A 19,707-nucleotide genomic window follows, 5' to 3' on the forward strand; every position below is an offset into this window, starting at 1 on the left:
TGCAGCTTGTAGAACAGCGTAAAGTAGCGAGCGTGCAGCTTGTAGAACAGCGTAAAGTAGCGAGCGTGCAGCTTGTAGAACAGCGTAAAGTAGCGAGCGTGCAGCTTGTAGAACAGCGTAAAGTAGCGAGCGTGCAGCTTGTAGAACAGCGTAAAGTAGCGAGCGTGCAGCTTGTAGAACAGCGTAAAGTAGCGAGCGTGCAGCTTGTAGAACAGCGTAAAGTAGCGAGCGTGCAGCTTGTAGAACAGCGTAAAGTAGGGAGCGTGCAGCTTGTAGAACAGCGTAAAGTAGCGAGCGTGCAGCTTGTAGAACAGCGTAAAGTAGCGAGCGTGCAGCTTGTAGAACAGCGTAAAGTAGCGAGCGTGCAGCTTGTAGAACAGCGTAAAGTAGGGAGCGTGCAGCTTGTAGAACAGCGTAAAGTAGTCATCATTAAAATAAATGGATGATGACATTCAGACAGCAGCTGATGGAGAGGAACACGTTTCTTGTATTTCAGGCGAGCTCCTGAGGAAGAAGCGGCGGGAGAAGGACGGCCACAAAGACCCTCTGCTGCAGGAGATCAGCCACCTGCAGGAGGAGGTCATGACTCAGATCTCCAACCTGCGCAAAGAGCACGAGGCCGCCGAGAAGAAACGCAACGAGATTGACAAGGTGGCGCTCATCCTCGGCCTGAACCCGTCCGACCGGCCGCGCAGGACCGTTAAGGCGGCCGCGGACGAGGAGGACGAACCATCGCCACCAGAGAAGAAGAAACGGGAGCTGGAGAGGAGCCCTGACGGACGGCAGGCGGCCGGCAGCTTCACCATAAAGGTACAAACGCCTGCACAGGAGGTAAAACAGGAGCTTCTGCTCTAAGTCATAGCTAGGGTTCTTTACTGTCAGTTTATATTAGGTTGAAATACTCCCCTGAATTTATTCAAATTGATTTGAGAAACATTTCAAAACCTTTTTTGTTATAAAAAATGTAGGTTTGAACGTTGTGAACTGATGAAAGCTCAGCTAGATTAATGATGAAAAGGTTTACTCACCTGTAACGATCTGTGTGGACACTCTGATCATATTTTACTTTGCGTTTGGGGTTTGTAGTTTTCAGCATCAGCTGAAACGGGTTGCAGCGTTCACCCGAACGCTCGCCGTGAGTTACGCTTCGGTTTCCCTTCATACAGTCTGACAGATGCAAAGATACAGAGTCATACAGCGTGCGGAGGCTTCAAGTGACAACCTGTGATTTCAAAATCTATCTTAAATTCTCCAATAACAGCTGACGTTTAAAGTTACCTATGAAGTCTTACTGGCACCTTCTACTTGTTTTTTCACATTAAAAGCCTGCCGGGAAAGAAGGAGAGCATGTCCTTTCATCCACTGGAAGACTTTTAATGTGAAACATCTGTGCAGGAAGTGTTGAGTTTTATTGACAGTTGCTTAAGAGTGATTAAAGAAAGGAGGGCAAAGTAGAGCTTCCCCAGAAATCAGATGTCAGTAAATGTTTTGATGGTAATAAAAGTTTCTTGACAAGATGTTCTGATCTTGTCCCGTTAGCGTGAACATAGATAGCTCAGTAATTAGATGTTGCAACAACGAAAAATAAGTTTACTAGGAACATTGTAAAGTTCCTGAACTGGTAAGTTTAGACTTTTTCATGTGGACGGGATCATCGAAGGTTTTTCCGACTCTGAGGTCTCTGAGGAAAACAAATCCAGCTTAAACCTTAAAAGCGAGTTAGACGTCACTGTCGGTATAAAAGCGACTGCCGGATTCTCGCAAAGTCCGTGTTGATTAACATCTTTGAGACTGGAACTCAACAAAGGTAAGAAACTTTTCCATTTTCATATTTTGTGGAGCCGAGTTTTTAAAGATGGAACTCAACTGTTTTCGTCTGAGTGAATCTGGACTTTGTGGACCCCCCCCCCCCACCGCCGTGTTGACTCTCCTCCATCTTTGTTTCTTAGCAGACCTCAGCTGCGTTGTCGTCTTTGAGAGCGTCGCCGGACAAGCCGCCCGTCACCGGCCATGCTCCGCCCCCGCCCCCGTTTGAATACTATGACGCTGGAAACCACTGGTGCAAAAACTGTAACGTCACCTCTGGTTCCATGTTTGATTTTTTCACGCACTTGCACAGCAAAACGCATCGAAAGGTTTGTGACAGTTTTTATATTTTACAGCAATTTAAAAAAATATCTGTTTGCATTCATCTTGCTAAGACAATAACTTCTTTTTTCATTTTGTCCTTTGGAAGTAGTCTGTTTGATATTCATACCTGGACAGTCCATTATGTGTCTATTCCTTTTAACATTTACTTTTCCTTTTCCTTGGACAGACTCTGGACCCGTACGACCGGCCCTGGGCTTCCACTCCCAGCAAAACCGCCAAGAACACACTGTCAGAAGAAAAGCTGACAAAACCCGCTAAAGGTACTCGTACTGCATATTCAGCATTTCCCTGAACAGTCGGCATGACGCCGTTTTTTTCCCAGTGATGTTGGTTTCCGAGCCGCTGAATTTTGTTAGCCGTCTTCTGCTTCCAGGTTGAGCTCTGTGGATCTCTGCTGCAGTTTCTGTCTCTTAATGAAAACAGTGCTGACGAAGTAACAAAGACTCGTCGAACCTCAGAGGAGACTCCTGTCCACACTTCTGATGCCAATTCATTTGTTTTCTGTGTCTCATCCTCAAATGAAGGAATGCACTGCAGTAACCTTTGGAAAGGTGCTTTAACATCTCTTTGACAGGTTTGTTAGTCTGCTCGTTACCAACACGAGTCCATGTTTTACTACATTTGCCTCTGTGTCACTGAGCTGTTAGCACCTTTCCAGTGGTTACTGATCTGAAATAAGACCACTGAGCTATACAGCATCTTTTTATTCAATACTTCATAACCAAGTATCACCTCTCTAACCTTCTCCTGTCCTGACAGGTACTGGAAATGGTGACGTCCACCAGGTAAACATGATTGGCAGTTTATTTTCTCGCCACCTGTGGGTCTGAAACGTGTGGCGTGTGTTTTGCTGCAGGTTCGGAGTTCTTGCTGCCTGTCAGAGGATTCTTCTGCCTGCTGTGTAAAGAGTTTTACGGAGATGCCATCTGTGCAGAAGAACATGTCATCACACATTCTCACAATGAGAAATACAAGGTATTTAACAGCTGGAGCGGAGAAACAGCTGGACAAACAGAGATAGGACAGAATCTGCCAGCTGACTTTTTTTGGCAATTAGGGGAAATTGTGGCCAGAATCCAAAAAACAAGTATGTTTGTTCTCCCGGCACTTTGGGGACGAGCTCCTGGAACTAAGTGTGCGCTCAGCTTAGGAGATGAGACCAAACCCAACACTTTGCAGAGACAACATGGCAAACAATTAAACCTGGGCCCTATTTTCACAGATGTTGAAATAACTAGTAGGTACAAAGAGTTTAGAATTTGTGCAGCAGATGCTTCAGTCGGCGGCTGAACCGGCTGCCGTGGCTGCAATGTTTTTCTTTGGGGCAATTGCGCTCGTCAAAATGGTGTCTTTTTCCCACCGACCGGCTCAAACTGTTACCCCAGGTGTCTGACAACATCTCAAGGACAGTTCTGGCTCTGAAATCTTGTTGTTGTAGCGGGAAGATGCCGGTGGAAATGTGAGTCAGAGTTGGAGAGACCAGTTTGTTATGTTGAGTAACGTCCACCAGCGTCTTCCGGCAACATCTCGCCATTCACAAGGGCATCCATTTCAGATCGAAAGCTGTCCATCAGAGAGACTTCAGCTTGTGGCAAAAAGAAGCACTTTTTGTGGACGCCCTTTTGATGGGCACAGTGACCCTGAATAAATACATTTCAGTCACTGCCGGTTCAGCTGCTGGCTGAAGCCATATACTGCACGGGTTGAAAACCTTATGTGCCTACAAGTCATTTAAAAACCAACATGTGAAAGTAGGACCCAGGATTAAAAAATACAGAAATTCTTTTAATTCAACAATTAAGAACTCAGGACGTTTGTTGATGAGTTGGTTTCAGTGTGAATCTACCTATGTATTTTACTGCCAATTTTTCCATTGTTGTTAATACCACAACAGCAGTTGCCTACAAAACAGACTATAACAATTATCACCATTTTAATGACCTACTGTATATCCAAAAGGTTCTGGGTTTAAACAAAGTGGAAACACACGGCAGAACTTGGACCCAAAGCCTAGCATGGTTCTTAAAATTTCGGAGTTTGGGAAGCTCTGTGTTAACTGTTAAGTTCCTGCAGTGGAAAAGACCTGGTTGTGGAATCTAGTCAGATAGTTTTCTTGTCCGGGGTTTGGTACAATCTACCCATCACAACACAATGTTAAAATTCAACAGCAATATGTCTTAAAGAAACCATGTCCCTGTTACTCTGGGGACAGAGACATGTTTTCTATCATATCACATGTCATGAATAATAATAATGATAACTTTAAAAACAAAGTGCTTTACAATAATACAAGTCAGTAAGATCTTACAAAAGATATAAAACTAGATAAATTCATTAAAAAAGTTACAACAAATAACATCAGTTGAGAAAAAGGTCAAGATAAAAGTGACTTTTAGAGTTTAATGGCTGGTAGAGATGCAAAAGATTTCCATGTTTACGACTTGCAAGACTCAGATGGCTGTATGACTGCAGAGTTTTGTGGTGCGAGGGTTCTAAACTCTGTGCATCGACAGTACAACAATACATCCATGAACTTGGAACATTTTAAGAAAAATCATAGTTCATATGGTAGGTTAATAAGAAAATAGATCACTTTATTACAAATACGATGGAGGAACAAAAGGACAAACCGACTCCTGGAACGATCTAGGATGCTTTTAAGGCAGACATTAGAGCAATGGCATTTTCCTTCTCAGCAAATAAAAACAGGGATGAAAGCTAAATGCACCTCATAACGCTCGCCAAGCGGCTACTCTGACACGCCCTCAAAAACATTGAGCTGCAGCACACAGCTCCTCTCCCTTCCAAACACTAGCTACCCTCCAGGCAGTCAGTGGACATAAAGTTGTTCCTGTGATGTAGAGACAGAGCTCAGTTAAAACTTTACGGATGAAAGATACTTTTGTTACAGATTAATAACTCACCACTCTGAAACTCTTGTTCCAGTCCATGTTGCCAAACTGGTCAACAACATGTACAGCTGAACCCGAGCTGTTTACCGGCTTCTCGCTGACCCGCCCTTCTCTGCTTCTGATTGGCTAGTAGTCCTTAACTAGGAACTGCGCATGTGCAACTCCCAACAAAGATCATTTAGAGACAAGATATATCGCTCCATAGTTAAAACGAAGCCTTTAACACAGGGTGAAAACAGGAGCTGCAGTAATGTGCAGTATGACAAACATGGTGTTTTTTTAAATTGAAACCATGTAAACCTGTTCTGGTATAACCTCTAAATAAGATGAACCTGAAAATAAGCACAATACCACCTCTTTAAACAGGATTACGAATTGTCACTTTTTAAAGACGGCCAAAAATGATAGATTTAATTCAAATAAAGCATTTTTATTTAATGACAACTGAACAGGATAAACATTTAGAAGCTCACAAAACAAATACAAGCAAACTATAATTCTGTAAGATGAGGATTCAAATGTATTAATCCGGAATAATAAACTCATCAACTACACTTTTACTACATATTCTTTCCATGAATATGTATGTCAATCATAAAACTGAGTTTTCTTGTTGTAACATCTTTAGTGAACCAAGGAGAGCCAAATCGAGGGAAACTGGACTATGTTGAAGATCCTTTAAGACGCCTCTCATCTAAGAGTCTCAGAATTTAGATAACATTTTTCTCCAGCCATTTGTTAAATAGAAAAGATAGTAAATTGATATCCCATTGTGAAAGCAGACCGTTTTCGCAATGTTTATTATTATTTTTTATTATTACCACCAAACTCAGACAGGTGGGAGCTGTTTCAGTCCTGTGTGATCCTCGTTTGAAGAGTCAGACTGTTCATTTCATTATTAATAAAAACCGATCTTCAGGCTCATGTTCATAAGTCATCTTTACCTTAAGTCATCCAAAAACACAAAATTACGCACTTTTCTGCCCAACACTAGAAACAATATATTGTGAATTCCCACATAACATGAATGCAGTAATAACCAAAGTACTTGTTTTCACGTTCTTGTTAAAATGAGGTTCATTCCACATATAGTACATAATTCAGTTATCTTACCACATTTCAAGTTTTTGATGTGTTTTATTGACACTCTTGTCTTTCTGTTTTAATGCCTCCTTCGCCAGAAACAAATGTATGAGAATCCAATGTATGAACAGCGGAGGAACCTGGACCGTCAGGCAGGACTAGCCTTAGAGACGAGTGGGAAGAAACGCAAACATGAGGACGATGAGAAAAGCAACAAAGACAAGGAGGAAAAGTCCAAACACAAAAAGGAGAAAAAGGACAAGGAGAAAAAGAAGGAAGACTCTGACACTGTTTACAAGGAAGACAAATCTAGAGTTAAAAAGGAGGAAGAAGAGGACAAGCTGAAGCCCACCAAGAAAGAGGAGGATTTTAAAGATGCCAAAGGTCTGGAAGTGGAGAGGCCTTCTTACAGCAAGAAAGATGAAGATGAAAAGTCTAAGTTCAGCAAAAAGGATGATAAATACCGCCACAGCAGAGAAGAGGAGGAGAGGGGTAAATACAGCAGAAGAGATGAGGACGACAGATACAAATACAGTAGAGAAGAAGAATGTCGGTACCGATATCGTAGGGAAGAAGACGACAGATACGACGACCGTTCCAAATATGGTCAGAGAGACGATGAGGACAAGTATAAACACGGTAAATATCCAGATTACAGATCCAAATATGACAGAGAGCGAGATGAAGGAAAACCTAAGGCTGAGAAGGAAGCTTTTAAAAGGCTCGAGCCAGGGAAACCAGTGGTCAGCAAGCCTGAACCACCACCAAAACCCTATGACCCGCCCAAAATCCTTTGTGGACCCAGTCCGGCCATGAGGGCAAAGCTCCGCAAGCAGAGCCTGGAAACTGGCAAACCAGTACCCGTGGCCACCACTGCTTCATTCGGAAAGTTTACATGGAAGAAGAGGGAGAATGTTCTGGCGAAGGAAGCAGAGAAAGTGGCCGCAGAGTTCATCAAGGAAGACGAAGAGGCTGTAAAGCAGAATCCAGTCTCTGTGGAGGATTCTTTCGCAAAATCTATGGCCGTTGCTAAAGAGATCGCCCAGAAGCTTGGAGGCCCGACCATGCCTCCTCCCTGGGTGTCCAATGGTGCCAACCGGGGAAGGATCCGGCCTAACCTCCCTGCACCGGCTGCAGTCCTGAGGAAAACCGCCATGATGGGTAAACCTGCACCTCTCAATACCTTCCTCTCCATAAGACCCCAAAACACCACTTTACTAGGGTCTCCTCCAAAAGACGAACTAGCGAAGCCACCAATCAGTTATCCTGGCCCATTCGAGGATATGCGTGCACCGATGGCTGGTATACCAGAGCCATTTAAGGCTACACTTCCACCTCCAGCATTTGAGGTTAAACCTGTGCCATCAGTATCTAAATCTGCACCATTTGAGGTTAAACCTGCGCCACCTGTATCTAAACCTGCACCATTTGAGGTTAAACCTGTGCCACCAGTTTCTAAACCTGCACCATTTGAGGTTAACCCTGCGCCACCAGTTTCTAAACCTACCCCAATCGAGGCAAGGCCTGTGCTGTCTGATGCTAAATCTGCATCATGTGAGGCTAAACCTGTGCCATCTGGAATTACTCCATCCACAGCTAAACCTGCACAACCAACAATGATTAAGATAGTGTCTGATGTGGCCGCTCCCGGCGTTCCTGAGAGTGAGCAAACTCGCACGGTGTTTGTCAAGCCTCCACCTTTCATGAACCTAGGCGATGGAGCGCAGAAGTCTGAGAAACACAAGAGTCATCTGGCTGCAGCAAAAGCCCAGGACTTATTCGACATCTTCTACAGCAACATGGGCCAATCGGGTGCCTCCTCCATCACCAAACCACCAACAGACGCCAGAGCTGACGAGAGCAGCACCAATAAAAGTAAACCTTCTACCCCGCAAACACCAAAACCACAACCCCAGTGTCAGCTTCTTGCCCAGTCCCAACCTCCAGCTGCGGCTGATACATCTACACAACTAGACTCGAACAATTCCTCAACCAGTCCCCAATCCCAGTCAGAATCAGACATCCAAATTGCTTCCGTTTGGTCCTTGCAGCCTACCCCAGCTCAATCACATGAGGTGGCCCCATCTGAAACCAATCCACGAACCACCCAACAAAAACTGAATCCACTAGCCCAGTCTGAGGCTCCTAGTGTACCCCAGAATCAGTCTGAGGCTCCTAGTGTACCCCAGAATCAGTCTGAGGCTCCTAGTGTACCCCAGAATCAGTCTGAGGCTCCTAGTGTACCCCAGAATCAGTCTGAGGCTCCTAGTGTACCCCAGAATCAGTCTGAGGCTCAGAGGTCACCCCAAACCCAGTCCTCCAGTCCTAAATTTGAGTCCAAAATCGCCCAACATACCGAGCCTTCCAAGTTGGAACCAACACCTCAAACTCTGTCTCCTCAAATCCAAACCGAGCCACAAGCTGAACCCCAACCAGACCAGGGCAGCCAGCCCCATTCCCATCCAGATACCCATCCTGACACAGCTCCAGAACCTGAACCAAAACCAGGCCCCAAAACTAGAGGCAAGGCAACTCCGACAAAGAGAACCCCCCTTGCCCCCCGCCCAGCCCGACAAACCAGATCCCAAACCAGATACCAGACCCGGCGACAGCAGCAGAGCCAGCCTGAGCCTGAGCCTGAGCTGGCTTCAGGAGATTCTGACTCTGCAGCTTCAGACCAAAAAGGACTGGACACGTCTGATCCTGGCTCTGAGATGCATGCGGAGGAGGGGGTTCCCAGCGAGGGGGACCGTCAGATGATGGCGATAACCCCTGAAACCCTGGGCCTCCCCTCTGACATGACCTCTCTAGACTTTGAGTACGATTTTAACTTTGAGTAGAAGCTGGATCGGACTGTGTGACAAGAATCTGAGGAGGCGGTTTCTTTTATAACTACTCAAATATCCAGGATTTTCAAAAGATCATAATCCACAGTTTTTCATCAATAATTTACTGGACTTAAAGGCAGCTGGACGTGGCGATAAAGACACTCGCACTGACGGACTTGAGACTTTTACAACAGTGACCATTATCTGTTTAAAGGACCAGTTTGACGTTCAGTAAATCTTGTTCTCGGGTGTTCTCCAGAGTCTCAGAAGAGTTTCAGATGGATATCAGTTTCATTCCTCTGCGTCCAGTACAGAGTCCAGAATCTCTCTAGTCCTGTATGGCATATAATCTTATACTTTTATTAATAACCCCCTGAAAGGGAAAAAAACAATAACAATGAGTTTATTATTTGCCAAAAAGGTATTGCCTGTAGTTTATGCTTTCGTGTCTTAGACCTCCATTGTCAACTGAATGATATTTAGAAACACATTCCTTTTCTCACCTGCAGTACTTGTTAGTAAAAATCACTGGTTTTGGTTTGAGTCTGCAGATGGGATTCAATAATTAGAAAAGAAGTGGAAAAATAGTCCTTTTCCAGTTTTTGAACAGCAACGGATTTAAGCTAACTTTATGTGGCCAAAACGTTCTAGGTCTGTGTTTGGACGTGGCCACAAAGTTCCTTCAATCTGGGTCCCCACAAGAGGTCAAAGGACATGTTTACAGGGTGGTAAGACAATAAACAGGACAGAATGCTTTTTTTCTTATAGATTACTGGAAAATAATTCCTCTTCAGGCATTTGAAATGACAGACATATGGAGCCATCGTCTCATTTTGATGGGGTCCAGAAAAATTAGGAAATCGCATATTAAACCATCTCTGCTATCTACATATGTTTGGTCACGTAGTGTATGACACTACACAGGCGATAGTTGTTAGTAGGTTAAATTCATTGACTCTTGTAAATACAGACTAAACACGTGGAGATGAAGCTGATATCGGACTCAGAGCTCAAACTGTTCCTTTAAAGCTCACAGTTCTCTTTGTCACATTTTCTTATTGTTCTTTCAGCCAACTCTTTTATTTCTCCTGCTGCAGGTAAAGTACTGTACACAGTTTATTGTTTTCCTTGTTTTCTAATTCAGGTTCAGTTTATTTTTTCCTCAGAATGATGAGATGTTGTGTTGATGCAGAGAGTTCACCCAGTTAAGCTGTGTGAAGTAAAAGTCGCAACACGGACCAAAAAACGTCTCGGTTAGTTTGAAAGCTGCAGTTCATAAAGAACCGGGAGGTGATTCCTGTGAAACTGCATCAGGTTTTCTCCCTACGTTGTTTGACTGATGTGTGGTAAATCACTCTGTGTGAGTCAGAACAGAAGCAAACTGCTCGTCTTGTAAAATGTGTTGCTTTAAGTAGAATTTTAATAAAAGTTAGTGAGGAAACAACAGCAGGTCAGTGTGATTCTTATACACAGAAATCACTAGACTCTCAACGTATGTAGATGATACCATTATGAGTATTAAATATATTTTGTTTTTAATGAAAATAGTTATTTGGAAAACTTTTTTCTTTCATGATCTCAACCGGGCAAGTTTTCAAACCATTTTCTATCCTTTTCCTCATTTTCATGGTTGGAGTGTAACAAAGTATATTTACTCTGGTACTGAACTCAAGTCCGAATTTGAGGTGCTTCTACTTGACTATTTCCATTTAATGCGGCTTTCTACTTCTCTGCTACACCTCCGAGATAATACTATACTTTTACTACACAACGTGTTACTTTACGTCGTCCTCCCCTTGCAGAAAAAAAAACTGTATCTCCAGGTGTTGGCGATAACCTGCAGGATGTAGAGTTCTTTTATGGGCTGGAAAAATCCTCCTCTTCCTTCAGCTCAACAAACTCTTTAACCCGCCTCGGATCAGCTGGAATATTAATCGTCACAAAGCTGAAAACATGCTGTTTTTCTGACTGTTTAGAGATGCGTGGTTCTCACAGGACAGCGACGCTACAAACACGATTATCTTACAGACCATGATGCATTGCTGCAGATTAAACTAACCAAACAGGATATCAAGGAGTTAAAATGAGCGCTTCACCTCTGCTGTTAGCTAACGTTACATAGGCCACTCTTCACCAGCAGCAGCGTAATGTTGCTTCAAACTTGTGGCGAGAGAGCCAACAAAGCTAGCCAACAACCGACGCAAGGTCTCTTATGGTAACGTTGGCTAGTATGTTTGCTAACATCAACATCAGATTTATTGCTAGCAGCTAAACATCTCTGTGAAACCACTGTCTGATTTACTTTGCTAACAGCCAAACATCAAGCAAGAGTAACACTTTTATAAAGGTAACGAGTGGAGAACAGGAGGGCTTCATAAAGAAGAACAACAGGTCTGTGACAGATGGAATTCTTACTAGTTGGTAGGTGATCAAATACTTATGTCATACAATAAAATGCAATTTTTAAAAAATCATACAATGTGATTTTCTGGATTTTTTTTTTTTTTAGATTCTGTCTCTCACAGTTAAAGTGAATTTTTGATAAAAATTACAGACTTCTACATGCTTTGTAAGTAGGAAAACCTGCAAAATCAGCAGTGTATCAAATACTTGTTCTCCCCACTGTAATGAGTTATTACTGACTAGTCCAACAGAAAGGCCAGCCCCCCGCCTATCCTGCAGCATTTCAGCTCTTTTACCCATTAAAAGCCAGTCTGAGCTTTACTCGCGTCCGGTCTCTTGCTTGTTTCTCTCTTTTTCTCTTCCTCACTTCCTCTGACGTCGTCTTCGGTGTCTTCGCAGCCTCTGCCATGATATCCATACTGAAACTAGAGAGCTAGCATGTTCCAAAGAACTCAAACTAGACATTATATATTTCTTGCTTCTTTTTATAGCTTGCTGAAGACTTGTGTTGGTGTGTTAGATTTCCTGCCCAAGATTCCAGGAGCTGATTCCGGAGTAACAATGACAGACGCCATTCTCCCTGTAAGTCAGTGTGGCATCAAGATTATTTTGATAATACTACATAATGTTGCTTGAATGCATCAGTAATATTAATCCAGAAACATCAAATACAGCGGGTAAAATTAGTGAACACGTCACCAAATTTTCTGAACTGTTTTTGTTTTTTTTGGATTACTTGGGTTGTGACTAACATCTGGCTAAAATTTCACGTCAACAGCACCTTTAGAAATGTTTTCTCAGAAAAATGGTGACACGTTCAATAATTATTTTACCTGCATTTTAATAGTGAACACCATACACACGACAGGAATAGTTTACTGCCCTGTGAGTACTTGATACATTAAGTGCATTTAGGTGATAATACTTGTTGTAGAGCATTTTCACAGTGTGGAAATAGTACTTTTACTGAAGGAGCTGAGTACTTCTGCCACTGACTATAATCACATCAACTTCATCATACTGATGTAAAAAAATTCTGCTGATCAATTAGCAACATGCTGCTAATTTAAAAATAAGCCAGACCTAATACGCGTGAATGACAGACATGAGTGTATAAATCAGTGTGAACGGAGCTCAGGCCTCGCAGCTGTCAGTCCATCAGTGTGCAGCCTCGTTCAGATGATGCTGTGATGTTGAACTGACAGTTCAGTCTTTGCTAGAAAACCTCCATCTGGCCGCAGGTTTGTGTTTTTCTTTGATGCATCTGAGTGACGTGTTTGATGTGCTGATGCCTCTTTTGAGTTGAAGAAATGTTAACGCAGATTAAATGTGAGTTTGCTTCTTTCTGCGACGTGAACTCTGGAGAGTGGACTCTGCTTCAGGGTGGACGTGGAGGACGAGGCTCCTGCAGGAAGGTAAGACGAGCAGCTGGATCCAAACACCAGTGAGGACGTGTTCTCTGATCATGAAGATATGTGTAGATTTACATTTAGTCTCGTATTTAAAGCTGCTCTTTGGTGCTCAGAATTTGAGAAGTTTGGCTTTTGTGGAAAAGTGTTGCAGCAAACAAAGATCTGGACTCAACCAAACCTTTTTGCTCCACAGCGATCAGCTCATTTAGATGCTTTTAGTCTGACTGTGACGTGTTGTCACCCTCAAACTGAAGCTCATCTGATAAGTCATTATTAAAACGCGATTTATCCCGTGATGCAGCAGAAAGACGTCTGAGAGGATGAAAGCTAAAGTTAACTATGAGAAGTAGTTGTCGACTGCATGACAGGATCTTATACTTATATTATACGGAGGAAGTGTAAATAATCCTTTTAACAGAGTCATGAAATGATTCATGAAAGAAGAATCACTGTGAGGACTGTTGATATATTAAATGTGATTGATAAATAAAGTTGGACTGAACTGAATGACAAACTGTTGTGATGGAGTGAGATGTTTTTAAAGCCTGCTGCTGCCTGTCAGACCTAACTGAGGGATCAGAACCACCTCTTCAGTTTTTAAACCTATGAAACACTGAACATCTTATTTGATCCCTGCTGTGGATTCATTATCTTTTTATTTTACAAGGCAAGTTCATTAAGAACAGATTCTTACTTACAGTAACGGCCTGGCAGGAGACAAAGGCCTCCTGGAGGGAACGGGTACTGGGATTAAATTAAAATAACAAAATGAAGGGATAATAAAACACTGCAAGAAACATGATAACAGACGATAATCTACAGAGAGGAGACGGAACAACCAGGGCACAAGAGTTCAATGAAACAAGCAGGGCAACGTGACATAAAAAACAGGAGTTTGTGATTGTGCGTCTAAAAGTGGCCGTGGTGACTACAGAGTTGTGTATTTATCCTGTTAACAGACTCAGCTGTAGGTGACGCCACAGTGCTGAAGGACCAGTCAGTGAGGCTGCTCTGATTAAAGTTAATATAAAAGGTCTTTCAAACATATTTTATAAACTCTTCATATGCTTTGTGTGTAGAAATCTTACTGTGTAGTTACTAAATGTAGTGAAGTAAAAAAATCTCCCTCAGATGTGGCGTAGAAGTAGAAAGAGGCATGAAAATAAAATACTCAAGTAAAGTACAGGTACTTCAAACTTAGTGCTTAAGTACAGCAGGGGAGACCGGGGATGGTTGTAACATTCCTGTCTGTATCTCAGAGCTCTTTTAAACCAGGGCGTTCAAAATGTGATAGAAAGTAGTTCCATGTGTCTGCTGTTAAAGGGGCTATTTGTAGTTTTTCAATGAAATCACAACGGGCTGCGTATCACCAGGATTGTTGTAGCCCATTTTGATGTGTGTTATATGTTGTGTGGTAAGTTGGATAGGGGTGACGCTCTTTCACCTGCACACCAGGGGCATAGGCAGAGAATCATGGTCGTAACAGAGGCTATATGAGGAAGTCACAGGTGAATAGCTAAGGGGAATTATGATCTGGGGAAGCCACACAGTTTTTCAACCGCGCTTGCGTGCATGTGCGTATGTTCGAGATAGATTGTGTCGTGTCCTAGCCTTAGCATCGTGTTTACTGTTTTTTTTCATACGTATGAGCTCGATTTACATCCGTAATGCTAGCAGCAGTGTTTTGTAAGTAATTTTATTCTGCATAAAATAAAGTGTTAACCGCGTGCCATGGCAGACGTGAGTTTTTGCACCGTTACGCGTTGGAGACTACTTCAAATTCCCTCAAGTCGCTTTTTTTTGTGGTACGATCGCCACTACAAGTATCATGTCAAAACTGTATGTAATGGTACTTTTCTGAGTACTCTCATACTTTTACTAAAGGAACATTTTCAGTACAGAACCATTACTTGTAACGGAGTACCATTACTTTGTGGTATAGTTACTGAATACTGTTAATACTTGCCTGTTATATTACCTGTGTGGTGACGCATTAAACACATATGTTCAGTAGAACTGTTATTATAACGGAATAAATGTTATGACTGTGGTTGAAGGTTTTGTGTTGCTGGGGAGGAGGACTGAAGTCTGTCCTCGCCCGCGTCACTAAACTCACGGGAAGCCAATCAGAAAAATCCCTTCACGCGTTGCTAGGCAGGTCAGCGCGGCAGCAGCCAATCGGATTGTCCGGAGCGGCGACGGGCGCAGGGAGCTGAGACAGACCGAGTGACAGCGTCCGAGTCCCGGGGAAGAACATCACGGAGCCTCCGTGGAAAAACCAAACCCTACACCGCAGTCAAGATGCCGAACAAACCCAAGAAGGAGAAGGTGAGCCGGCGGCTACGTGGGCCGTGTGACAGCTCGGTTTAACGGCGCGGAGCAGCCGTTAGTTCAGCTGATGGAGACTTTACCTTTCCCGAGTAGCGGCTAGCTTACATGCTAAGGCCCCGCTAGCAGAGGACGGCTAAGCTAACAGCTAGCTGCAGAGTTTCTAGCAGCATTTAACGTGTGTGTCTGCGGCTGTCAGCCGGTCAGACACGGTATTTAGTGAAAACTCCACCTCAGCTGCGGTGTGCAGTGGTTAACACGGCGAAGTGGGACGTTAGCATGCAGGCTAGCTTGACATTAACGGTCTGCTGGAGGTGGAGCTCCGGGGAGGGACCGCTGCATGTCCCCCTTAAATTATTCATCCTCTAGAAAACAGGCAGGGCTCGCAGATAAACCTGTGTGATGACTGTGACTCATACATTCATGTCTGCCTCCGTGAAATATGTGATGCTAACCAGCAGAGAGCAGGCGAGCCGTTAGCTCCGCCAGACTCCTTTAGCTTTTCAGCTGATTTAATCATGTGGAGAGCGTCTGATGGCCGGAGACTCAGCACGGGATCCGGATGGGTTTGGACTGTGCACAGCCAGCTGGTGTGTTAACATCCCTGCCGATTATTTCCCCCAGTCATCCATCACCTCTATGGTTGACTTTGTTTCCCCTAGACAGCCATTGGTTTAATATTTGTCATGATCCTTTAAAGAAATTCATTATTTAGTTGAGTTCAATGTGACATCTTAAACGTCTTGTTTATTCCAAAACCTGGAGGGATTAAGTTTTTAATGATATTAAACCGAAAGCTCCAGTTCATTTATGTGACAGTCAACTTTAAACCTCACTAACCAACGTGACACAGGGACACTAGGGACATCACGATACCGATACCAGCAAAAGTCCACGATTCTCGATACCAAGTGGACCCCAGAGTGAAAAATGAAAACAATAAAGGATGTCCAGGACAGATGACAGGTGGTTTGATGCCAGTAGATTCATAAATGAGCGAGCTATTGAAATTACAACCTTACACTGTGCATATTAAATAATTTAATAAAATATTTAATTTTCATATCTTTTCTTTAGAAACTCTCAGGTGTGAAATCTCTATGTATACTGGCCGCGATCCCTAACTCCTCCTGCAGTAACAGGAGCGTTGGACGGACGTTCAGTTCTTAGAGCTGCAAACTGCATCATCACCTTTGGTGATTTTCAGGTGATCAAACTGTGAAAAGTCTGCCTGAATCAGCTCTCCAACAGAACTGGGAGAACTCAAGGCTTTGACACAGAGTTACTGAAGGTAACAACTGGTGTGTTCGCTGTCGCTTTACCTGCTCCATGCTTCTTAAATATCCACTGTGTCCGCGTCTTGTAACGTAACAGATAACAACTCTCTGTGTTTCTCTGCAAATGCTAAAATGGGTGGTCAAATATACCTGTGCGGCTCGCCCCAAGCAAAGTCAATACGATGGAAACACTGACCTGCCCAGGTAGCAAAAGGTGGGCGAGACATGACCATCTGTAATATAAGAAACTCTTTCACATGAAAATGAACTTGTAACCTGAATATCTGCTGGTGATATTGAGCCTCACGTAAAAGGAAGAATGACAGCACGTGTTTTAACGGCTGTGAATAAAAACTAAATCTAAAAACAGGCTTGGTGAGCAGAAGTACGAGGCTTTAGAGCTTCGGTCCGCCGGGTGCACGTAGTTCAGAGAAAACATGACGATCCTGATTATTGATCCCTAATCAAAGTGCTGAGACAAACAGGAACAGAGCCAATCACAGTTTTGCAGTGTGCGCGTCAGGATCACATTCGCCTCGTGCTAACCTGTAGTGCAACTAGTTTGATTACCCATGAAGCATGCTGCAGTGGATCAGAAACATGCCTTTGGTGTGGGAGATCGGGGGTTCGATTCTCAACACTTAACCCTTTGTTGCTCCAGAAGGCGTGCACCTCTGACATATATAGCAATTGTTTTGGATAAAAGCATCAGTCACGGTCGGCTGCTGCATCTCCTCTAACAGTCTCCTGTAGGAGTCCAGCAGGCCGGCGGCGGGCTGTTATTGATCCTGTAGTGCTCCTGATCCTGCGCAAGCTGAGTACAAACAGCTCGGGTATCAGTATCAGTCTCTGTGCGGATCAGGTGGACACTCTCCTCTCGCTAATGAGCCGCTGACGCCATCAGTCAGCAGTGAGAGTGGAAACGCTTCAGTGTTCGCCACGGGATTATCTGAGACTGCGAGGGGGGGCCTCGGAAATGCAGTAATCTGGTCCACTTTTAGAGGTTAAATCTATGAAAACCTTTGTGCTCAACAAATTTATTTAATTTAGTTTTCCCCGCAACCCAAAATTAAAAACTAAAGGACTCCAAAGTGTGTGAGCGTGCGAGCTGACAGCAGCTCTTTAATGTTACTATGAGAAGTGTAAAAATATTCCTGTTCATTTTGAAACTATGGTGGAACAAATCAGACTGTGGCGGGCGCCGTGGTCTCTGTAAGTAACGTGAAACGCTGGTACCATCCTCCAGCTCCAAACCTCTGCGGGTCAGAAAGAACCAGGAATCTGTTGCAGCCCCGCCTGAAACATTTCCCAGTTGTAATTTGTTTTGCTGTTGTTGTCTTTTTATTCTGCGTGTGAACAGGAAACAACCAAATCTGCCAAAAGCAGCATGAAGAACACTAACAGCAGCAGCAGCAGCAGCAGCAGCAGCAGCAGCAGCAGTGGGAAGGATGCTTCCTCCGAGAACTCAGACGAGGTGAGTCTCTGCAGTCTGACAGCGGCGTCTCCGGCTCGCCACGCAGCTCGGCGTCACGCGTTCACCACACTAAAGCGATTCCCACAGTGTGGAGCTGCCTCTGGGGGTGCGCCACAGTAAAAATGTGATGGTGGTGTAGTAGTGTAATAACTACAGCAATTATCTTTTGGTGGAATTTTCATGAAATAAAAACTTGAATAGAAAAGTAATAAATATATAACGTTACATCGTGATGTTTGCTGTGTTTAAGCGCGGTGAGAAGGTAACGGGTCACTTTCAAGAGTGTCACTGAGTGAAACCCCGTAGCTGTGACTTCAGGCATGTTCACACTGGTATAACAGGGACACTGTGCTGCTCGTCGTCACAGAAACAGATTTTCATATATATATATATATATATATATATAATTAACTAAAAGCATCAGCTAAATGAATGAATTGTAGTCTGGACTGTGGAGGACTGTAGTCTGGTAATATTACAACTTTTTTGGACACGTCAGAGAACACATGTGGGATGGCTGAGAGCTGCTGTTAGTTTTCCATTTTGAATTGTCAGAATCTGTGTTTCCCTTTACATAAATAAAAATATTTCCACCTTAAATCAGATCAGAAAAATTAATGTTCAGAAATTAACTGTTTATGCTCAAAAAGCATTGAAGATTTCTTAAAAACGGTGTTAATATCTCGTCTGGTGAGCTGAGTGTCTCGTTCATTTTCACTAAAGATTTGCACGTTCGTCTCTTCTCTTGTGTTCTGGGTTCCCGGCAGCTTCAGACTTTGTTAAACTGATGAAATGAGGAGTCGGACGTGCAGCTGAATGAAGGACAGCGTGCACGTTGGTGTGAGGACAGTTTAAAAGCTGCTGAAGCCAGAGGAGTTACACACCAAGCTCAGAGATCTGAAGTGGGAAACATTCTTCAAATAAAATGTCTGTATAGGTGACAGGAGGCAGTCCTGGTCCTGATGGGGGACGGAGGTTCAGGTGTAGTTTACCTGCAAGAACAGAGACGGTGTCAGAGTCCTGTCTGGATCAAAGATCCTTTCTCTGCCTTCATTAACCTGTTGAACAGACCAGGTGATGTTGGTGATCAGGCAACAGAACCGGTTTCTCTTCATGATGTGAAGTCCAGCAGACGTGCAGAGAGCTGCTGCTGAACACAGCTGTCATTAATTGTTCACCAAAACCATACAAAGGATAGTCCATCTGAACCTGTTGACCCTGAACGCTTCATGTCATCATAAACCTGGTGTTAATATTGGCTTATTACAGAGAAATCACTGGGGGAACAGATGTTGCAGTGTTGTAACTCTAAACCTGTGTGTGTGTTCAGTCGCAGCAGCAGCAGAGTGGCAGTAAGCGTCCCAGTAACAGCACGCCTCCTCCAACTCAGCTCAACAAGATCAAATACTCTGGAGGACCTCAGCTGGTGAAGAAGGAACGCCGCCAGAGCTCGTCCCGCTTCAGCCTGACCAAGAACCGAGAGCTGCAGAAGCTGCCTGCACTCAAAGGTAGACCTAGACTACTATAGACCCGACACTAACCAACACCCAGCACTAACCTGGACCCCCACCAACCTAGACCCGACACTACCTTAGACCTGACACCACCCTAGACCCGACACTACCTTAGACCTGACACCACCCTAGACCCGACACTACCTTAGACCTGACACCACCCTAGACCCGACACTACCTTAGACCTGACACCAACCTAGACCCGAAACTACCTTAGACCCGACACTACCTTAGACCTGACACCACCCTAGACCCGACACTACCTTAGACCCGACACTACCTTAGACCTGACACCACCCTAGACCCGACACTACCTTAGACCTGA

At 43.8% G+C, this 19,707-nt stretch overlaps 2 protein-coding genes across 2 annotated transcripts; both read left to right on the forward strand.

Annotated features, from left to right (window-relative positions):
* Positions 1-438: 438 nt before the first annotated feature.
* On the forward strand, positions 439-10,418 carry LOC123967328 (zinc finger protein 318-like). Its single transcript, XM_046043392.1, has 5 exons — positions 439-810; positions 1,953-2,135; positions 2,318-2,411; positions 3,008-3,126; positions 6,245-10,418. Exons 1-5 carry the CDS (start codon positions 439-441, stop codon positions 8,984-8,986), a joined length of 3,510 nt encoding a protein of 1,169 aa, XP_045899348.1. The 3' UTR covers positions 8,987-10,418.
* A 3,963-nt stretch (positions 10,419-14,381) lies between these two features.
* Positions 14,382-19,376, forward strand: LOC123967329 (serine/arginine repetitive matrix protein 2-like; the record flags this gene model as incomplete). Its single annotated transcript, XM_046043393.1, has 4 exons — positions 14,382-14,628; positions 14,944-15,117; positions 17,755-17,868; positions 19,199-19,376. Coding segments are annotated over exons 1-4 (574 nt in total), but the record flags the coding sequence as incomplete, so codon positions are not given.
* Between the last annotated feature and the right edge of the window lie 331 nt (positions 19,377-19,707).

The sequence above is a fragment of the Micropterus dolomieu genome, unplaced genomic scaffold (genome assembly GCF_021292245.1).
Source record: "Micropterus dolomieu isolate WLL.071019.BEF.003 ecotype Adirondacks unplaced genomic scaffold, ASM2129224v1 scaffold_281, whole genome shotgun sequence".
Taxonomy (NCBI): Eukaryota; Metazoa; Chordata; class Actinopteri; order Centrarchiformes; family Centrarchidae; genus Micropterus; species Micropterus dolomieu.

Coding starts and splice junctions, on each gene's coding strand:
- LOC123967328 (XM_046043392.1), top strand. CDS start 439: ATGGATGATGACATTCAGACAGCAGCTGATGGAGAGGAACACGTTTCT. Junction 2,136..2,317: donor ACAGCAAAACGCATCGAAAG/GTTTGTGACAGT, acceptor TTCCTTGGACAG/ACTCTGGACCCGTACGACCG. Junction 2,412..3,007: donor GCTGACAAAACCCGCTAAAG/GTACTCGTACTG, acceptor GTTTTGCTGCAG/GTTCGGAGTTCTTGCTGCCT.